We start from the raw sequence: 17,972 nt of genomic DNA, 5'->3' as shown, positions 1-17,972 counted from the left end.
GAGTAATATTTAAGATTAAAGTATTTGGACGGCTACAATTCTGCTAAAATTTGACTTGGTTTCTCTCATGTGGTTTTTCCATCATGGTGTCTGAAGCATGTCACAGCTGCCCCATTCATCACAGGTCAGGCGCCAAAGTTGGTCAAGCACTCCTGTAGCGAAAGTGGTCTCCTCTTGGCCCTTTGCCATAAATTGTGCCACTGTAGATATCATTACCAGGTGTTTGTTTGTTTGTTTGTTTAATGGGTCTCCAGATATCAGTGCAATGGAGTTTATTAAGTATTGATGGAAAGGCCTTATCTAGTACCCATAAAATCCTTACAGAAAAGGAACTCTAGTTGTCTCCTTTACAAATGATGTACTACTTTCACTCATTATTTTTATTGAGTTATTGATGGGATTAATAGGAAGAAAATACTGATAAAACATTTAAGCCATCTGCAAGAGAGTTCATGCACTCCAGAGAGGTGCTGGTGTGCCTTGGCTAGTGGGTCAAACATCTTGCCAGGCATGCCCATGTGACTATCACTTAATATGTTCCTTTTAGCTACTCATCCCCCAAATCCTTGCCTTTTATCTGTATCTCTGTATCCAAATCTTCCTTTCTGCCAACCTCTTTAGATGAAAAGAATGGCCCCTGCATTGAAGAGCTGTCATTTCCCTTTTTCTCACATACCTACTCAGAGAATGTGACCCTGCGATAGAAAAGTGTCAAGTGAATAAAATGGGAGTAGAAATCAAGTCCAAGAGACTTAGAAACTTAATTTCTCTGGCCTTCAATTTTCTAATTGGCTGTATAAATCATAGAACTATCTCTTTGTAGATCTGGAATGGGACTTTAGTATAGCTTATCCAACACGCTTGCTTAGCTGATGAGAGAGGTGAGACTCCGAGATAGAGCAGCTTCCTGGAAGTTACGCAATGCCAGAGCCACCTCTAGAAGGCAGATCTCCTGGCCCCTAGTCTCTCTTCACCGTAGCTCGGGAGGACGTATCCATATTTTAATGTCAACATGATTCAATTAATGTCACATTTATTCAATGAGCGTTGAAATACAGGATAATTGAAAGGCATTCTTCTACATGCTGACTAGTACAAACTAGTATTAACGCAATGTACTATGTGAAACCAAGATGCAGCTCATGACTGCCTACTCTTAATATTGTTAATATACTATTAATATTGATAACCTGAAAAACGTATCTTTTCATATTTATCACTTTTTAAGTTTGTAAGATTTTTAACCGTTGGCAATTCATTTTTATCCTCAAAGTGAAACATTTACCAATTTAGGTGTATTTCAATAGCTTTTTCCCCTTTCATATTTATCTTGTTATCCTCAGTGTCAGTAGCATTGACAAGAGAACGTGTTTTTCCTTCTTTTAACTGGCTGTTTTGGTGATTTGATAATTCAGTAGCACAGAAGTAATCCCTTAGAGCAAAGGAAAAGAGAAACTCTAAAAAGACCAGGTTTTATCCCCTCTCTGTACATAAACAGTTGATCTTGTAAACTCCAGTCCCTTTCTCCATTCTCACACCCCACCTTCCCTGTAGGTTGGCCTTTGTGGCTTTTTCAACCACTTGCCAGGCTAGATTCCCTTTCTTTCTGAAGATTCTGTAAGAATGTAAATTCTATATTTCTCATTGTTTTGCATGTGATGCCATTGCTACACCTGTACCAATACCTCCTTTTTTCTTTTATTTACTTCATCTTTGTCTCTACTCACTAGTTCTGGAAGCCAAGATGATTTCTAATATGAACTTCATACTTGTCTTTATGAATGCCCAACTGAACATCTTTTGTCTTATTTCTCACACATCTCAAGACATTGTGGATTGAAAGCAAATGCTTCTAACCCTCAATGGGCTAAAGCCAAGATTGGTAGGTTTGTTTGTTGGTTTCTTTTTCCTGAGACAAGTCACAGCAGTTGCTGAAATTTTCCTATTGCTCTCTCTCTTCCCTAAACAATAAGTATAAGAAAGATTTTAGATTTCTCTTTTATGCTTCTTCTCATTTGCTCTGTATGTGTAGTCCTTACTAAATTCTCCCCCATGTATTCCCTCTAGTTAGCCATTCTATTTCTGCCTGTGACTGCTGAGTTTCTATCCATTTCCTTCACTTTGCCCTTCAGGCCTCTTTGGCTTGAGTCCACCAACTTCTTACAGAATGCCTTGTTGGCACATCAACTGGGACCCCCTAGAACTCTTCAGGTATCAATCACTCTAGAATGAATAGCAACAATATTGATGACAAGCTAGCCTTTTGGTTTTGCTCAGGAAAATCATTAACCATTTTTAGATAAATCACTACTGTTACTGGACAACTTAGAACATATACTTTTGCGATGTTTGATATAGGATTCATGTGTGTTTGTTTTTTTTTTTCCTCTGCCCACTGAGGCATCATGTGGATAAGATTATTCTGGGCTTTGGTTTCAGTCTCTATAACTGCCTATCTTTCTAAGATGTCTTTCAACATCTCCAAAAGGGAATTTTATATACAACATATCATCTGTCATTTACACTAATTCCATCCCAAACATATCTTTTAAACATGGAAAGAATCCATCCAGGGGTATATGTGTGTGTGTGTGTGTGTGTGTGTATGTGTTTGTGTGTGTGTGTAAGAGAGAGAGAGAGTGAGAGATTATAACAAAGAGACAGAACTTATATAGATAATTTGAATTTGTGTTGGGGGCAGCCCCGGTAGCCCAGCAGTTTAGTGCCTGCCTTTGGCCCAGGGTGCAATCCTGGGGACCTGGGATCGAGTCCCACGTTGGGCTCCCTGCATGAAGCCTGCTTCTCCCTCTGCCTGTGTCTCTGCCTCTCTCTCTATCTGTGTCTCTCATGAATAAATAAATAAAATAAAATAAAAAAATAAAATAAAGAATTTGTGTTGGACTTTATGTCTTGCATGATTCATTAATGTACCAATTTGGTCCTTTAACTAGTTGCTGCTTCTTTTAGAACTAAAGAGTTCAAACTGACAAAATGAATCAAGTGACTCTCTTCTGGTTCCCCTTATTTACATTTATAAGGGACATTGGACAAGTAACTGTACCCCTTTGAATTCTAATTTTACCATCATTAAAATAGTGATTGTTTGAATATTGGGAGATGTGCCATTATTCACAGACACCCAGGAACTGACTCCAGTGCTGGTTGGCACAAGGTCTGGAGAACCTGATGAGTCTAATCATCTTCTTAAAGAGAAGTACAGTGAGCCTGTGAGTAATTTTGTCCTGAGCCTAACATAAGCCCTGGGTGTGCATGAACAGTGCTCCAGAAAGAATTTAGACTTTCCTGATATGGCAAGACCCTATCTTCAAGGACAGTCACCAGCAGCTACACACTTGATCAAGAACTCTTCTGCTTAGAGGGATACCACTTCTCTTTGATGCTCTTTGGCTTCCATTAAGTTTCTGTGCATATGCCCAAATAAAATGGGACTTGATCCAGCCTACAGTGTGCATATTCATTGGTATGGGTTCAATAATCCATAGATAACCCCACTGGAACTCTGTATTGGTACTTACCTATGTGTAAACTGTTCTTTGTCCTTATATCCTCTTTTTTTTTTTTTTAAATAAAGCCTGAGTAAGCACCATGACAACTCATCTTAATATTGGCTACCTCTTGTACAGCTCCTGATGTGCAATGAGGCCTCAAATATTTAACCATGTGGAAAACATAATGCAGTTGTATAAGAATTTATGCTTTAAAATACATAACATTTCTTATTTTATTTGGGCTTTATTGCCAGTAGCTTTTAAACTATGATTCCAAGGAATACTAATATTCTTTTGAGCTGAACTGAGGACTTATGCCTCTCAAATCTAATAATAAGGGTCTTTTCTTAATTAACTGAAAATACCAATGAATAATGGGTTAATTTTTTCCATTTTTGAGTTCCCTACACCCTAAAAGCTCTGACTTTTATATTAAGTCTATACCTGGTTTAGCACGGAATTATGTTTTACCATTTTAATTTACATATTATTTCATGAAAATTGACTTTCAGGTGTTTAGATCTTTTTTTTAAAGCCATTTTTAAAAATATTTTATTTTTATTTATTAACGAGAGACAGAGAGAGAGTGAGAGCGCAGCAGAGACACAGGCAGAGGGAGAAGCAGGCTCCCTGCAGGGAGCCCGACCTGGGACTCAATCCCTGGTCTCCAGGATCAGGCCCTGGGCTGAAGGCAGTGCTAAACCGCTGAGCCACCTTGGCTGCCCCAGGTGTTTAGATCTTTGAGCATATAATACTGGTCATAACAATAGCAAGTGCTATTCACTCCTATTTATGGGAGTGGTGGTGGTGGTGGTGGTGCAGATTTCCTGCATGAAAACTGCACAACAGCTCCATGTGCTATGCATAGCCTCTTTTATTTCAGCCTTACATCACTTCTATGATGTATTTTTATCACCAGATTTTATTTTGTTTTATTTTTATTTTTTTCAAAGATTTTATTTGTTTATTCATGAGAGACATAGAGGCAGAGAAATAGGTGGAGGAAGAGGCAGGCTTTCTGCAGGGAGCTTGATGCAGGACTCAATCCTAGGACCCTGGGATCACGACCTGAGCCAAAGGCAGATGTTCAACCATCAAGTCACCTAGGTGCCCCCATCACCAGGTTTTAAATGATGAGACTGTGTCACCAGGCATCCCGGTGTCACAGACCCAGGAAAGGTGAATCTCAGTTTCACAGCTCCAAAACCCGTGATCCCCTCCACTGTACAGATGCATGATAGTTCTTAGAGTCTAATCTTACTGTTAGGTTATAAGCTCCTTTAGTGCAGAAATTGTTTCATTTACTTTTTCCCTCCCACAGAAAATTCCATGAAATTAGATGTGGTTGTCTCCCTTTCATTTCTGCTAGTGATGCTTGCAAGGTGGGCTTTCTCCTCTATTATCTATACCTAAGGATTTCCCCCAAGTTATCTCCGTACTTGGAATTACTGGTCTTCTGTTCCATACTAGGGTACATCTTTGTCTTCAACTTATAACTCAGCCTGTTGTGGCAGTCACCTACAAATGAGGCTTGGCAATTTAAAAAAACAAATATTAAATTAATTTTAAGTTGCCAATGGAAGGGTTGTTTAAAACTCTCTGAGATAGCAGTTCATATTTAAATATGCTCATTATTAATTCCAGTATGAAATAATTTATACTTGTTATTGACACATGACGACAGCCAAAGGAAAATTAGAAGATGACTCAACAGGAGACATTCAAGTGTGGAATCCAGAAAAAGGAGAAGAACAAAACTTAATCCCAATAAGTTGGGAGTGTGATTAAGCTCTAGCTATCTTAGTTTGGTAATAGTGGGTACAGTGGTACAAAAATAATATTGTTCTGGGAGACAGACTGTAATATTATGGCCTGTAGATTGAATGCACAAACTCAAATTCATATTATCATAGAATTTTGTCTTAAATAAGTTAGTGTTTTGTTATCAAAACAGCATACAGGGCACCTGGATGGCTCAGTTGGTTAATGTCTGCCTTGCACTTAGGTCATGATCCCAGAGTCCCAGGACCAAGCTCCCCACTCAGTGGAGAGTCTGCTTCTTCCTCTGACCCTCCCCCTTCTCTTGCTCTCTCTGTCTCTCAAATAAATAAATAAAATATATACATATTTTTAAAAAGCAGATATTGGTGGTAAGTGAAGAGTCATAACCATGTCCTTAGAGTTGTAAGAAAAATATCTGGGCAGCCCTGGTGGCTCAGCGGTTTAGCACCACCTTCAGCCCTGGGTGTGATCCTGAAGACCCAGGATTGAGTCCCACATCAGGCTCCCTGCATGGAGCCTGCTTCTCCCTCTGTCTGTGTCTCTGCCTCTCTCTCTCTCTCTCTTTTTTTTTCTCTCTCTCTCTGTGCCTCTCATGAATAAATAAATAAAATCTTAAAAAAAAGAAAATTATCTAGTGTGCCTTTAAGAAAAATATATTTATTATCCAGGAAGAATAACAGGTCCTCGCACTTCTTCTCTCACCCTCTGTCTTTCTCTCTCTCTCTCTCTCTCTCATGTGCACACACATATATTCTGTATATATTCATATATGTGTGTGTGACTCAGCTGAAAAAACAGTGCAGTTGTCAATCACTAAAATTTCCATTTCTGTGCCTCTGAATCAACTTTTTTTGGACCTCGGTGTCCCATACTGTTTTCACTTGCTTTTGATTTGTTTGTTTTTTAACCCAGTTTGATATTGTTGGCATGCGCTGTCCTGGTCTGGGTTAAATGTTTAGAAACAAACTGGAGTTTCATAGAGGTATTGCCATTCTCTTCATAATTTTTAGGATAATAGGTTACTTCTGAGGATATCACATTTAGACTGACTTGATGTTAATGGTAATTCAAAGTACCAGAATCAGGGGAAACAAATATTGGTACAGGACTGGGACTCTATTATTTTAAGATTTTTATGATATTTTATCTTCCTCTTATTTTCTTTTAATGTCTCATTCAAGAAGAGTTGCCAGCCATGCAACCATTGCTATGTCACTTGCTTAAGAAATTTTTAGATGGGAATAGAGGAATTAAGGAATAATGTAGTAAAATGTTTATTAATAAAAAAGAAATAATGGAACATAGACTTTATAATGCCATTTAGATAGCGTTTCATCCTCAGTGGCATGTTAATTTCTTATTATAAAAGAAGTTATTTATTAAAAAGCAACAGTGATGGAAGGTATTAGCATCTGTATTTTTGTACACAGAATAAAAATATTGGAGCACATATAAAAATCAGATTTGTAAATAACTTCAAGATAGATTCACTTTTTGTAACTATCATATAAAATGAGATATGAAAAATATTCTTTTAAACAGCAATAACTCCAGAGAGTTGGGGGAGATTTTTTCAGAATATTGATAATGGAGAATCGCATTTCTACTGCTTTACATTTCTTCCCCAAAGCATGCAAATAAAAAGAAAGTTTTTACATGAGAGCAATTTTTAGCCCACAACAGGATTTTTTTGAGAGTTTCCTCTACAGTGGCCAATTTTGTATGAAACATTATTTTAGGCCTAATTGCAGGCAGACTAGTTAGGTCGCTAGCTCTGTTAAGGTTGAATTTCACTTGAACTTTGTAATAGTATGATCTTTTCTCAGAATTTAATAACTGGCTCAAATATTTAATAGTGGAAGCTTTCATTAAATTAAAAAGAAATCAAGATATATTTTTAGAAGAACTAACTTCTTTTCCTTATCAGTTTTATCGACTTTAGGAGAAAAAGAAGAGAATAGAACCAATCTCTTTCTGTACTTAAATAGACATTAATGCTATAACCCCAGCAAATAATTTATTTCAGTGTATATCATCCTTCAAAAGATCGGAGAATCACCAAATGGTGGCAATAACTATTCTCCTAGCTCTGCTGAATAGCAAATTGCACCAACTGTGAATCTCTTCACTTGTCTACTGGATAATCATTCTTTTTAGTACTCACATACATTCTCTAGATCAGTTTCAGATTGCACACTGTCAACTTCTTCATTGCCTAATAGTTTTTGGTTAAGTACAATGACTCGTTTTGAAATCAAGTGGGGAAAGATGAGAGTTGAAAGATGTTGTTTCCATGTGTCATTCTGTAAATAGATGACAAAAGATCATGAAATGGATTAATTTACAAGCATCCTTAGAAATGGAATGTTTTGACATAAAAGCATGTTGTAAACCTTTTTTAATTAAATTGCATTGTACCATGCACTCTCTTCTCCCCAGGGTTCTGTTGACCTCTCACCTCTTATTTTGTCCTACAGGCACTCCACTGCTGGTGAGGAGAAGCAGTGACCCAGCGCCAGGCCCACCTGCTGATGCCCAGCCAAGTGCTTCACACCCCAGTGGCCAGAGTCTGAAACCTGTTATTCTAGTAGGTATCCTGCAGTTTGCATTTCTAATGAAAGATCAAAGTACCTTACCCAAAGACTAACTGGGACTTTGCAGTCTTAAGTAAGTTGATCATTAGAGAGCATTTGATAGGATATATAATAGTATTAGTTAGTGATAGCTACTATGAGCTATTACTGGAATACAAGTTCTAGTGGTAGCTATTAATTACATAGCACTGATTATGTGCCAAGGATTCTTTTAAGTGCTTTACACTAAGTCATTTAAACTTCCACATCAAGGTAAGCACAAATTTTTGCCTCCATGGTACTGATAATGAAATTGAGGCACAGGAAGGTTTAGTAATTTGTCTAAGGTCACAGCTAGTAAGTGACACGGTCAAGAATCTAACCCCAGGTGGTTTGGCTCCAAAGTCTGTGCTCTTTACCAGCACACTACACTGTTGAATTCCTTCCATCCTCCTGCTTTGAATTGCCCAAGGATATAATTTTATATGTTTTCAATGTGTTAATGCCGTGCTTTTTGAAGTCATACCACGATGAATGGTCATATAGTTTCAAGATACCATTTTCATATTATGTGGTGCCAGCACTGGGTTTCTAGAACTCAACACTCAAAGAAAAATAAAATTATGTACCAGAAGTGCTTATAACAAGACACACTTATAACTGATCGGTTAAATGGAGAATGAATCCTGAAGAGATGATGTCCTCCTTTCATATGGTACTGTTGGATCTTTCTGATACATCCTGAGTCACTTGGAAGAGTTACAACTGTGGTCGATCTTTTGAAATAGGTGCAATAGGTGATCTTCAGTAGCATAGCCATATTAAAATGTATCCTAAGAGAAGACTCTTCCCCATTTTAAGTTTCACTCTCTATAGTGCCTTAAGAAAACTAAAACAATGTTTTAGAGCTATATAAAGATGCTGAATGAGCTAACTGGATTTTCCCAGTTTGGTATAAAATGTTCTTATCAAGAACCAGTGCCAATGTCTACGAATTAGGAGTCACTATACCAAACCATTGAGTATTCACTAATAAGTTTGTGGCAATATTTGGCATATTTTCTTGGTAAACATCAAAGTATTTGAGATGTTGTTTCTCCACCATCCTTTTAAGGAAACATATTTAATGGAACATTACGTTAATAAAAATCAGGTGTCTGTGTTCTACTTTAATGGTGAGTTTAAACAGAATCAGTATGTGGTAGGGTGTGTGTGTTTAACACACTGATTGAGACCATGTTAAGCCCAAGTATATTGGATTGGAGGAAGAGAAGCTATATAAATGAGAAAATTTAGTTTATTGCTTACTTTTACAATGTCAATATACCCCAAATCAGAATGTATCTGATTTTGTTACCATCAGTTACATGCAGAAAATCACCAGTATTTAGTTCAATGTTTTTATCACTTAGGTTCTACGTTTTAGACCAATTGAAAATACTCAATACTGTTTTCCCTACAGGAAAAGGACTACTGTGTTTCTGTTAAATCCCATATTCTTGCTAAATTATGATACCACTGAGTTCTAGGTTGAGATATTTGATGAGGGAGCATATTATTACTAGCAAAGATGCAAATCCTAATTCAAGAAGAAAAGCTGGCACCCCAGATCCTTTTACCTAAGTGTATGCAAGTTACCAAGCAGTGACTGAGTCTGTGTGTATCAACAGTAAAAAGGAAAACACATTTCTTCCTCTACTCAGTGTTCTCTGTGGCTGATGAAATGCAGATCTGAGACCCAAAGAATAGAGTCTGGTCCTTGGCTTGCCATGGAATACTGGCACATCCTAGTCTTCTCTTTCTTCAATTGTAAAATAATGTCCAAGCAAACTTTAAGTCTTATCAGTCCAAGGTGTAGACATTGTGCCCTATTTATCTTTCTATCTCTAGTCCAGGTACATGGAGGGTGCTCAGTGGACTTAGGAATGCAGACACATATTAGTCTGGGAAAAGTTCTAGAATTTCTCAGCAGTTTATCCACTTTTTCTCATTTGGCTCTTTTCTCTGTTGCCCAAAAGACCCACCATGTAAATTTTTATCTGCTCCAAAGTCTGATTCACCTCAGGTAAGAGACAGATGGTTTAACTGCTATACCATAAAGAACAGGCAAAGTTAGTAAAGGAAGACATTTAATTGAGTCTATTTTACCTAAAAGAAAAATATGTGTATGCATGCATGTGTGTGTTATGATTTTATTCATTTATTCCTGTGTATCCTAACTCATGGACTATTTAGACATGTATTGTCCAATATTATAGCCACTCGGCCTGTGTGGTTATTGAGCACTGGAAATGTAATTTGACTGTGATGTACATCATGGACTTTAAAGATTGAGATATTAAAAAAGTCTAATATGAAAGATCTCATGAATAATTTTTATATTGACTACACATTGAATTAATACTATGGTATATTAGGTTGAATAAAGTATCTTATCAAAATTATTTTTACCTGTTCCTTTTTAAAGGATGGCTGCTAGAAAACTTATCTGTGGTTCACATTCTATTTCTATTGGACAAAACAGCTCTCAATAGAAGTAAAATTGGATATAACATTAATGAAATGGTTTGAGACTCTTGAGAGGAGCTCTTTGAGTTGCACATCATCTCTGGGGTACCAGTCTTATTAGGTTTGCCTGGGGCAGTCGTAGTCTGTGCCTCTTGTTTTGGCATAATTATTAAGAGTGTCCACACTAACTCTCAGAGGTATCCATGTATGGATGATAAATTATGTGGCACCCTATGTAGAGCCTCATACTCACTTTCATGGTTTGGTCTGTGATAAGAGGACCGGGCTTGCAGGGAAACCATGGGAACCCAACCGCAACTCTCTCATCGAGCACACTGCAGAGAGGGGTTGGTGTGGCCAGCACCTTAGCCCAGGGAGAACAGGATTGGATTCCACAGATTCATTCCTATCTCTAAGATCTGATAGTTCTACTTGGTGCGTCCTCTACAACTTCAGCGGCACCATACTTGATGCCTGTGGTTTAATAAGTGATGATGAATATAGGAATGTGTGATAATACAGCCATGGTGCAAGTGACATGAAGAATAATTGTTTGAAACACTCTGTTCAATTGCATTGCATTTCAATATCCAAAGGAAGAAAAACAATCAAAATTTCCATCTCTTAAACTGAGTGTTCACATGTACGTAATTCACAGAGGGCAGAGCCCCAAGTGGGTTATGTTCAGTCATTCCCAAGAAATGAAACTTACAACCCACAGCTTAAAAAGCTGTAAGGATGATTATTTGACACATTTGATTATGTTGAAATATTGCCTTTAAACCGTAGTTGATGACTGTTATTTTTACTTGTACTTCATTAGACTGATTATAGCAGGAAGAATTTTCTTTGATGCCAAGAGATACATGTTTGTGAAAAGTTAGAAAAGTTGCACTTGTTTTCTGTCTGGTTACATTATTACAAATTGGTTATTTAAGACATACACCCTCAGACAAGGTGAAGTTTTAAAAAGCTTTTAAATTAGAAAAATCAAATTCTCTACAAGCCTCAAATTCTGTATATTGAAAAGCCACCAAATCTCACTATTTGTTACTTAGAGTAGCAACAGCTAGACAGCATGGGAACTTATTTTCTTTCTTCTTCTTTTCATAAACCCATCAGTTAATCAGAATAGCATAATTATTAATGTACAAAGCATAATGACTATTTATCTTTCAAGGCAATAGAAAATCCAATTCTACTGACTGCTTTTGAATTAAAGAAAGAGAATCCTGGGGGCAAAATGTAATAGTGGGAGTCTGCTTATGGGATGTCTTACCTCACTTGCCTTGATTGTAACCTGGTGTTCTTGGCTTAAGGGCATGCCATAAAACCAGGTTCTTGAAATTGATGTTCCTGAATTTGTGGGTAGAAGAGAACTCTAAAACAGATGTGATTTTTTTCTTAATATCCGGTTAACTACTATGGTTGTTTTGTGTTTTAATGACTGTTTATAGTTTCACATTTAACCCCTAAAGCAAAATGATCCTGCAGGGCGAGTAAATTAAAAAGTGGATTCCTGAAAATTATAATGCTGTGGTTGTTCTTGGATAGTAAATGACTTCGTTTGTTCTAAAACTGTTACTTGTCTTGCGTCACCAAAATAAATTAAGAAAATATTGGTCTGTCTCTTAAAAGTCCGTATCCATAATGTATACATTTTATTTTTAAAAAATAACATGGCAATATTGAGGTTATTAAATTGAGAGTCCATGGATGAGTTTCAGAGGGTCTGTTAACTCTGAAGTTTTATGCTGTGGACTGTTGCATGTGCATGCAATTTTTTGTGAAGAAGACTATTACTTTTTTTTTTTTGAGACTTTGTCACTCATCAAATTTTAAAAGGAAAAAAATATCAAGAACTACCTATATGCAGGTTGAAACAATATGGGAAACACATCAGTTCTCAGAATTTGATGAATGATAGGGATTAAGAGGTACAATGGGATTGACACCACCCTCCCCCAAATATTAAATAATTAAGGCTATTTCATCTTATTATCACCTTGCCCCCAACACATAGGATATAAATTCAAGATGTAAGGATGAATAGAGGTTTTTGAATTGTAGCACTTTAGTGAGTAGCAACCTGATTAGCAGCAAGAGAAAGATTGGAAGTAAAGGGAAGACACCCTGGGGAGAAGTGTTTCCAGTGGTCCTGGGCGTTCAGGGAGATGAGATGATTCTTTGTAGTTTTTCCTATTTTATCAGCAAAGATAGTAGCAAGTAGCTTCAAGTGGGAGGAAGTATTTCCAATGAACAGGAACTTTCTCTGTGTTGTGCAGACAATATCTTGGAGCATTGATTTGAGAAACTTTCCTCTACGCATCACATATATTGAAATCATCATCAGTGTTGATCCCAGTTTAAACATTTTCACATCTACGAAAGAAATCATTGAAATATTACAGAGAAATTTTAATAGCTTGGCTTTTAGTATTAAAATCATCAAATTGTCACTGAGAGATGTCATAGGACTTTTGGTTGTGGATCACTGACTGTCAAAACCCAACAATAGAAACTTAACAAACATTTTGAATAACCAAATCATATTTTTCTATCTGTTAGGTATACAATTAAGTAGCTGTGGAAATATTGCAAAGAGTAATCGTTGTAGACACTGATGTAAATTGAAAGGAAGACTCTATTCATTGTCTTCCAAAGGGGAGAGATGGATGCCAATGAGCAAAAGGGAGGGAGAAATAGCATGTAATATATAATTGGTTATTTAGAGATACTGAAGCCTACAAAAGGTTTTTCTTTTTTTTTCCCCCTTCCTGACACAGTGATTTAATAATAGTCCTGGTGTTTGTAACTCCAGCTGTTCACGCTGTGTGCTGATAAGACCAAAGCTTGGAGACACATTGCAACGATGGTTTTCATATGGCTTTGTTTTCAAGAGATAAACCTGCCATCCAATATTTCATGGGGCCAAATGTTTACTTAGTTTGGCAAGTTTAGGCAGCTTAATTTCTGAAGCAGTTATATTTATAAGACTTGAGTTCCAAGTGGGGAAAATCCAGAAGCCTAATTTATTCTGCAACAGAATTTTTCACCAAATCTTACAGAAGTTGGTGAAACAAATTTGGATTCTCTGAATGTACGTACCATGACTAATAAAGGAACGTGAGAAATGTGACTCCTATTTAGGTGTATGCTCCTTGATCATTCTTCTTGGGTCGAGTCCAGATCTGAAAGGCTAAAAGAAGGATCACTATTCAGAGGTTAGTTTCAGAAATTAAAAAAATAAGCATGACATGTCATCTTTTGCTGTTTAAATTGATCTGCACATAATGAAAATTGAATGGGGGCACCTGGGTGGCTCAGTCAGTTCATCATCCACCTCTTGATTTCGGCTCAGGTTGTGATCTCAGGGTTGTGAGATCAGCCCTGCATCTGGCTCCACATGCAGTGGAGTCTGCTGGAGATTCTCTCTCTCCCTCTGCCGCTCCCCCTGCTTACAAGCTTATGCTCTCTCTCAAATAAATAAACAAATAAGTAATTATACAAATAGAAATCTTTTTTTTAAAAAAAGAAGGAAAATTGAATGAATTTTGCTTTCATGTCAACAGTAACTAATCCTTTAGATGCCCAAGACCATCTGGCCATGTGCCATCTGGAAAGCATAAGTTATGATGACTGTCCTCCAGGAACTTCCAACCTGAGCAGATCTAAAGCAATTAAACAACCCTAGCAATCCTCAAGCAGGTATCAAATGATCAGATAATACATTTTGAGGATCAGAATTAGTGTCCTTTGCCTTTGGTCTGCACTTTGCTCAGCTTCTCATACCCCTTGAGGAAATTCTCATGTGCAGAATCTCTGTTAGCCCTTATCTCACCCAAATATAACTACTTATTTACATGTTTGCTACAAGATTGAGCTCCTCAGAGGCATGAGTAAATATATTCATTTTTGTATTCAAGCCCCCAACACCTGACACATAAATATATGACTAGATGATTAAAATTCTTCTGAGATGGACAGAATGAATTCAATGATTCTTAACACATCTTGTAGAGATGTGCATGCTTGCATGTATGTGTATTAGAGGTATGAATGAATGTTTGAATTAGAATGTGAAAATTGTGAAATTACCTGTTCAACATACTGTTTTGCTCCCTAAATAGCTTTAGTTTAGAATTTTCTGCTTTAGGACAATGTGTTACCTGTGTTGACAAGGAGAGAGAGATGTTTAAATACAAATTCTCCACTTGGAATTAAAATGTGGGTTGACGGCTCAGGTCAGCAATTTCAATTGTGAGAAATACTTCATCTCTTTAGAGTCCTAGTAAGTGAATTCACATAGAAATTGGGTCTGAGAATCAGAGAAATTAAGAGAACAAGCTTTGACAATTTTGGAGATGAACATTATAAAGCCTAACTTTGTTCGTGCCCTCGATATATGAACAGAGAATAGAAATTAATATGCATTGCAAGGGAGTCAATTATCTGAGCTTGAACGTCTTTGTCAACAAAACTGTGAATTCTAGAATCAAAAAAGTTCATGATCTTGGCAGTTATAGCCTTGTAATTTTCTAATAACTGTGTTCAAAGAATTTAGAAAATCCTTGATTAGACTGGAAACGTCTGGACAACATAACTCTCGTATGCCTACCACATCTGCAGATTTCCCCTTCGAAATGTTCCTCCTATTCCATCTTCTTTAAGAGGTTCTTCTGGTTTCAAGTGATTTGGAAGAAAAGGAAAAAAAAATCCTGATATGTGAATTAATTCAAGAGTATGGGAACGTTTACAAGGTGTTCCTTAGCAAAAACACTAATGAACATCTTGTGTTAGCAGTGTGGGTAAATGTAATTTGACAGTGTTGTTTAAAATTTGGTAAAGATGATGTTTAAAGTAGCTTTATTTTAAAGGTCAGGATCTTGTGTTCTGATTGCAGCAATAACTCGGTGACCCTGAGTAAATTATTTAAATTGTGCATGATTTCCTCAAATTTCATGTAACTAAAAGGAAATAATAAATAGAAATCCTATGTGAACTTCTGTTGTTCTTAGGGACCGAAACATCCAGACTAGCAACTTCAGGGTTCCAGATTTAAATTAACTTGATGAATATGAATTCAACTTTAAAATTCCTTTTAATACCTCAATATTTATAATTGTCCATGAAATGAGATTGTATTTCTATTCAAAATACCAAAGTTTATTTTTATTGCTCAGGGTAATAATATTAAGATATGTGTGTGTGTGTGTGTGTGTGTGTATTTAAAAGGCCAAATGCACACAAAAAGGCAGCAGCATAAAAACATATACCCACACATATGCGCACTTAAATTGTGTAGAAGAGAGCACAACTTAAATCTGAAGGTTCAAGTACAAGTAGATCATGTTGCTTTCAAGTGAAAACTGAAGGGTATGGACAATATCTTCTTATGTTCTGATGGAACTTCCATGTTGTGGATACTTACTGAAAATTGATGGCATAGAAGAAAAGGGTTAATAGAAGTTTATCTTGGGAAGATTCAAGACGATTGTTATTAAGAGGAATTTTTTTTTTCCCTTGAGCATGGTGTGATTCTTAGAAATCTCTTCTGATGGGTAATTTCTTTTTTTCTCACAACATAAACTCTTCTGAAGTACAAGTTTCATTTTGGTTTTTCCTTTCAAACTTTAGTCATAGAATGACACTGTACAGACATTTAAAAGACTTCTCTCTTTCTCAGGAGGGTGGCCCCTTTCCTAATACCTCTGTACTTTAAAACAGAATTCTGATTTAGATGAATCACATTTTAAAAGTAGCTACTGTGTGTGTTTTACGCTTGTGGAAACATACAGCGTCCTCGTAAGCAGCATGTGAGCTTGTCACCATACAGCTTTTGATGTCTGATTAGATGATCATAGGGACATCTGGAATGAGTTAGTTTTGAAGTTACTGGTGTGAGGCACTAGAGAATCCAAAGCCTTCTGACAGACTTGAACCAGTAAAAACACTGCTACTTTTAGCAAATCTTTTTTAACTTGCGACTGGCTGATGATTTTCAGACTGACATTGCCCTGATGTTTTCCAACTGACTTTCCAGTCCTCTTTTCCTACAAAGCTCCCTCCTTTTAAGCAAAAAGAAAAAAAAAGAAAAAATATATATATATGGATAAATGGCACTTGTTGCAAAAATCATAAAGGATTATTCCCCTTTAAAAGGAAAAGGCAAATTCTTAAGCATCAGAAGTCAGAATTGATGGATTGGCTTCTAAAGAAATTGTGTTGTCTCCTTTTTTTGTGCTTTCAATTTCACTGCTATGTCGACCATCCATGCCTTCTTAAATTTTAAATAAAGTATATTTGGCAGTCAGCTATGTTCTATGAAGAGCCAAACATAAGTAAGCATCTGAAGCATTTGATATTGCTATCGTGTGATAGCACATATCTAGAACACCCATCAAAAGTTCACACATTCATCAAGTCAAAATGTCATTGGAATAGTCTCAGCATATATAGGCATTGTTGAGTTAAGGGTCGTTTCATTTGTCCAGTGAGGTTTTTACTAGTGTAAGATGGTTCCTTATTGTTTTATGAATAAAATGATTATGTACCTATAAGTATCTGAAACTACAATATTTGGCAGGCCGTTCTCCTGCATTGATACACCTGACCATTTCCCATGCCTCCAGGTTCTATTTTGAATTTCTTGGCCTTGATAGGACTTTTTTTTATTGTGGTAAGTAAGACTTTTTTTTATTGTGGTAAAATACACATCATATTACCATCTTAACCATGTTTTAGGTGTACTAAAGTTAAGTAAGTTAAGTGGTACTACGTATGTTCACAATTTTGAGCAACCATCTGCCATCCGTCTCCAGGACTCTTTTCATCTTATAAAACTAAAACTCTGTACCTATCATTCAATGGAGAAAGGAGAATAAAGTTATCTTTTTTTAGTGTGGTGGAATGTACGTAACGTAAAATTTACATTTTAATCATTTTTCAGTATACAATTCAGTGGTATTAAGTACATCCATGTTGTTGTGCAGCCGCCAGCCATGATCCATCTCCAGAACATTTTCATCATCCCCAGCTGAAATTCTGTACTCTGTAAATAGTGACTGCCCACTTCCTTCTCCCCAAGCCCACTGTTCTATGTTCTATTTCTATAAATTTGACCATTCCAGGTATTTCATGTTAAGTGGAATCAGACAATATTTGTCCTTTGGTGTCTGGCTTATTTCACTTAGCATCATGTCCCCAAGGTTCATCCATGTTGTTACATGTGCCATAATTTTCTTCCTTTTTAAGAACTAGTGTGTGTGTGTGTGTGTGTGTGTGTGTGTGTGTACCGCATTTTGCTTATCCATTCATTTGTTGATAAATGCTTTTGTTACCTTCCTTTTTTAGCTATTGTGAATAATGCTTCTGTGGATGTGGGTGTACAAATATCTTTTAGACCCTGTTTTCAATTATTTTGGTTGTACACCCAGAAGTGGAATTGCTGGATCATATAGTTATTTTGAGTTTTTTGAGGAACCACCATACTGTTTTCCACAGTAGCTCTACCGTTTCACATCCTCACCAATAAGTTTCACAAGGGTCCCCAGTCTCTCCACATCCTAACATTTGTTATTTCTGTTGTTTAGATAGTATC

At 36.6% G+C, this 17,972-nt stretch overlaps 1 protein-coding gene across 2 annotated transcripts in view; it reads left to right on the top strand.

Annotated features, from left to right (window-relative positions):
• PARD3B (par-3 family cell polarity regulator beta) overlaps positions 1–17,972 on the top strand; it is a 982,784-nt gene that overhangs the window by 450,841 nt on the left and 513,971 nt on the right. For both annotated transcript variants that reach the window (XM_072742730.1, XM_072742729.1), the window contains exon 4: positions 7,769–7,878. In XM_072742730.1, the coding sequence (XP_072598831.1) occupies positions 7,769–7,878 (110 nt within the window). The remainder of the gene's footprint in view (positions 1–7,768; positions 7,879–17,972) is intronic.

The sequence above is a fragment of the Vulpes vulpes genome, chromosome 16 (assembly GCF_048418805.1).
Source record: "Vulpes vulpes isolate BD-2025 chromosome 16, VulVul3, whole genome shotgun sequence".
NCBI classification, from domain to species: domain Eukaryota; kingdom Metazoa; phylum Chordata; class Mammalia; order Carnivora; family Canidae; genus Vulpes; species Vulpes vulpes.
Note: the sequence above shows the minus strand (reverse complement) of the source record. Positions and strands in the feature narration are given on the sequence as shown.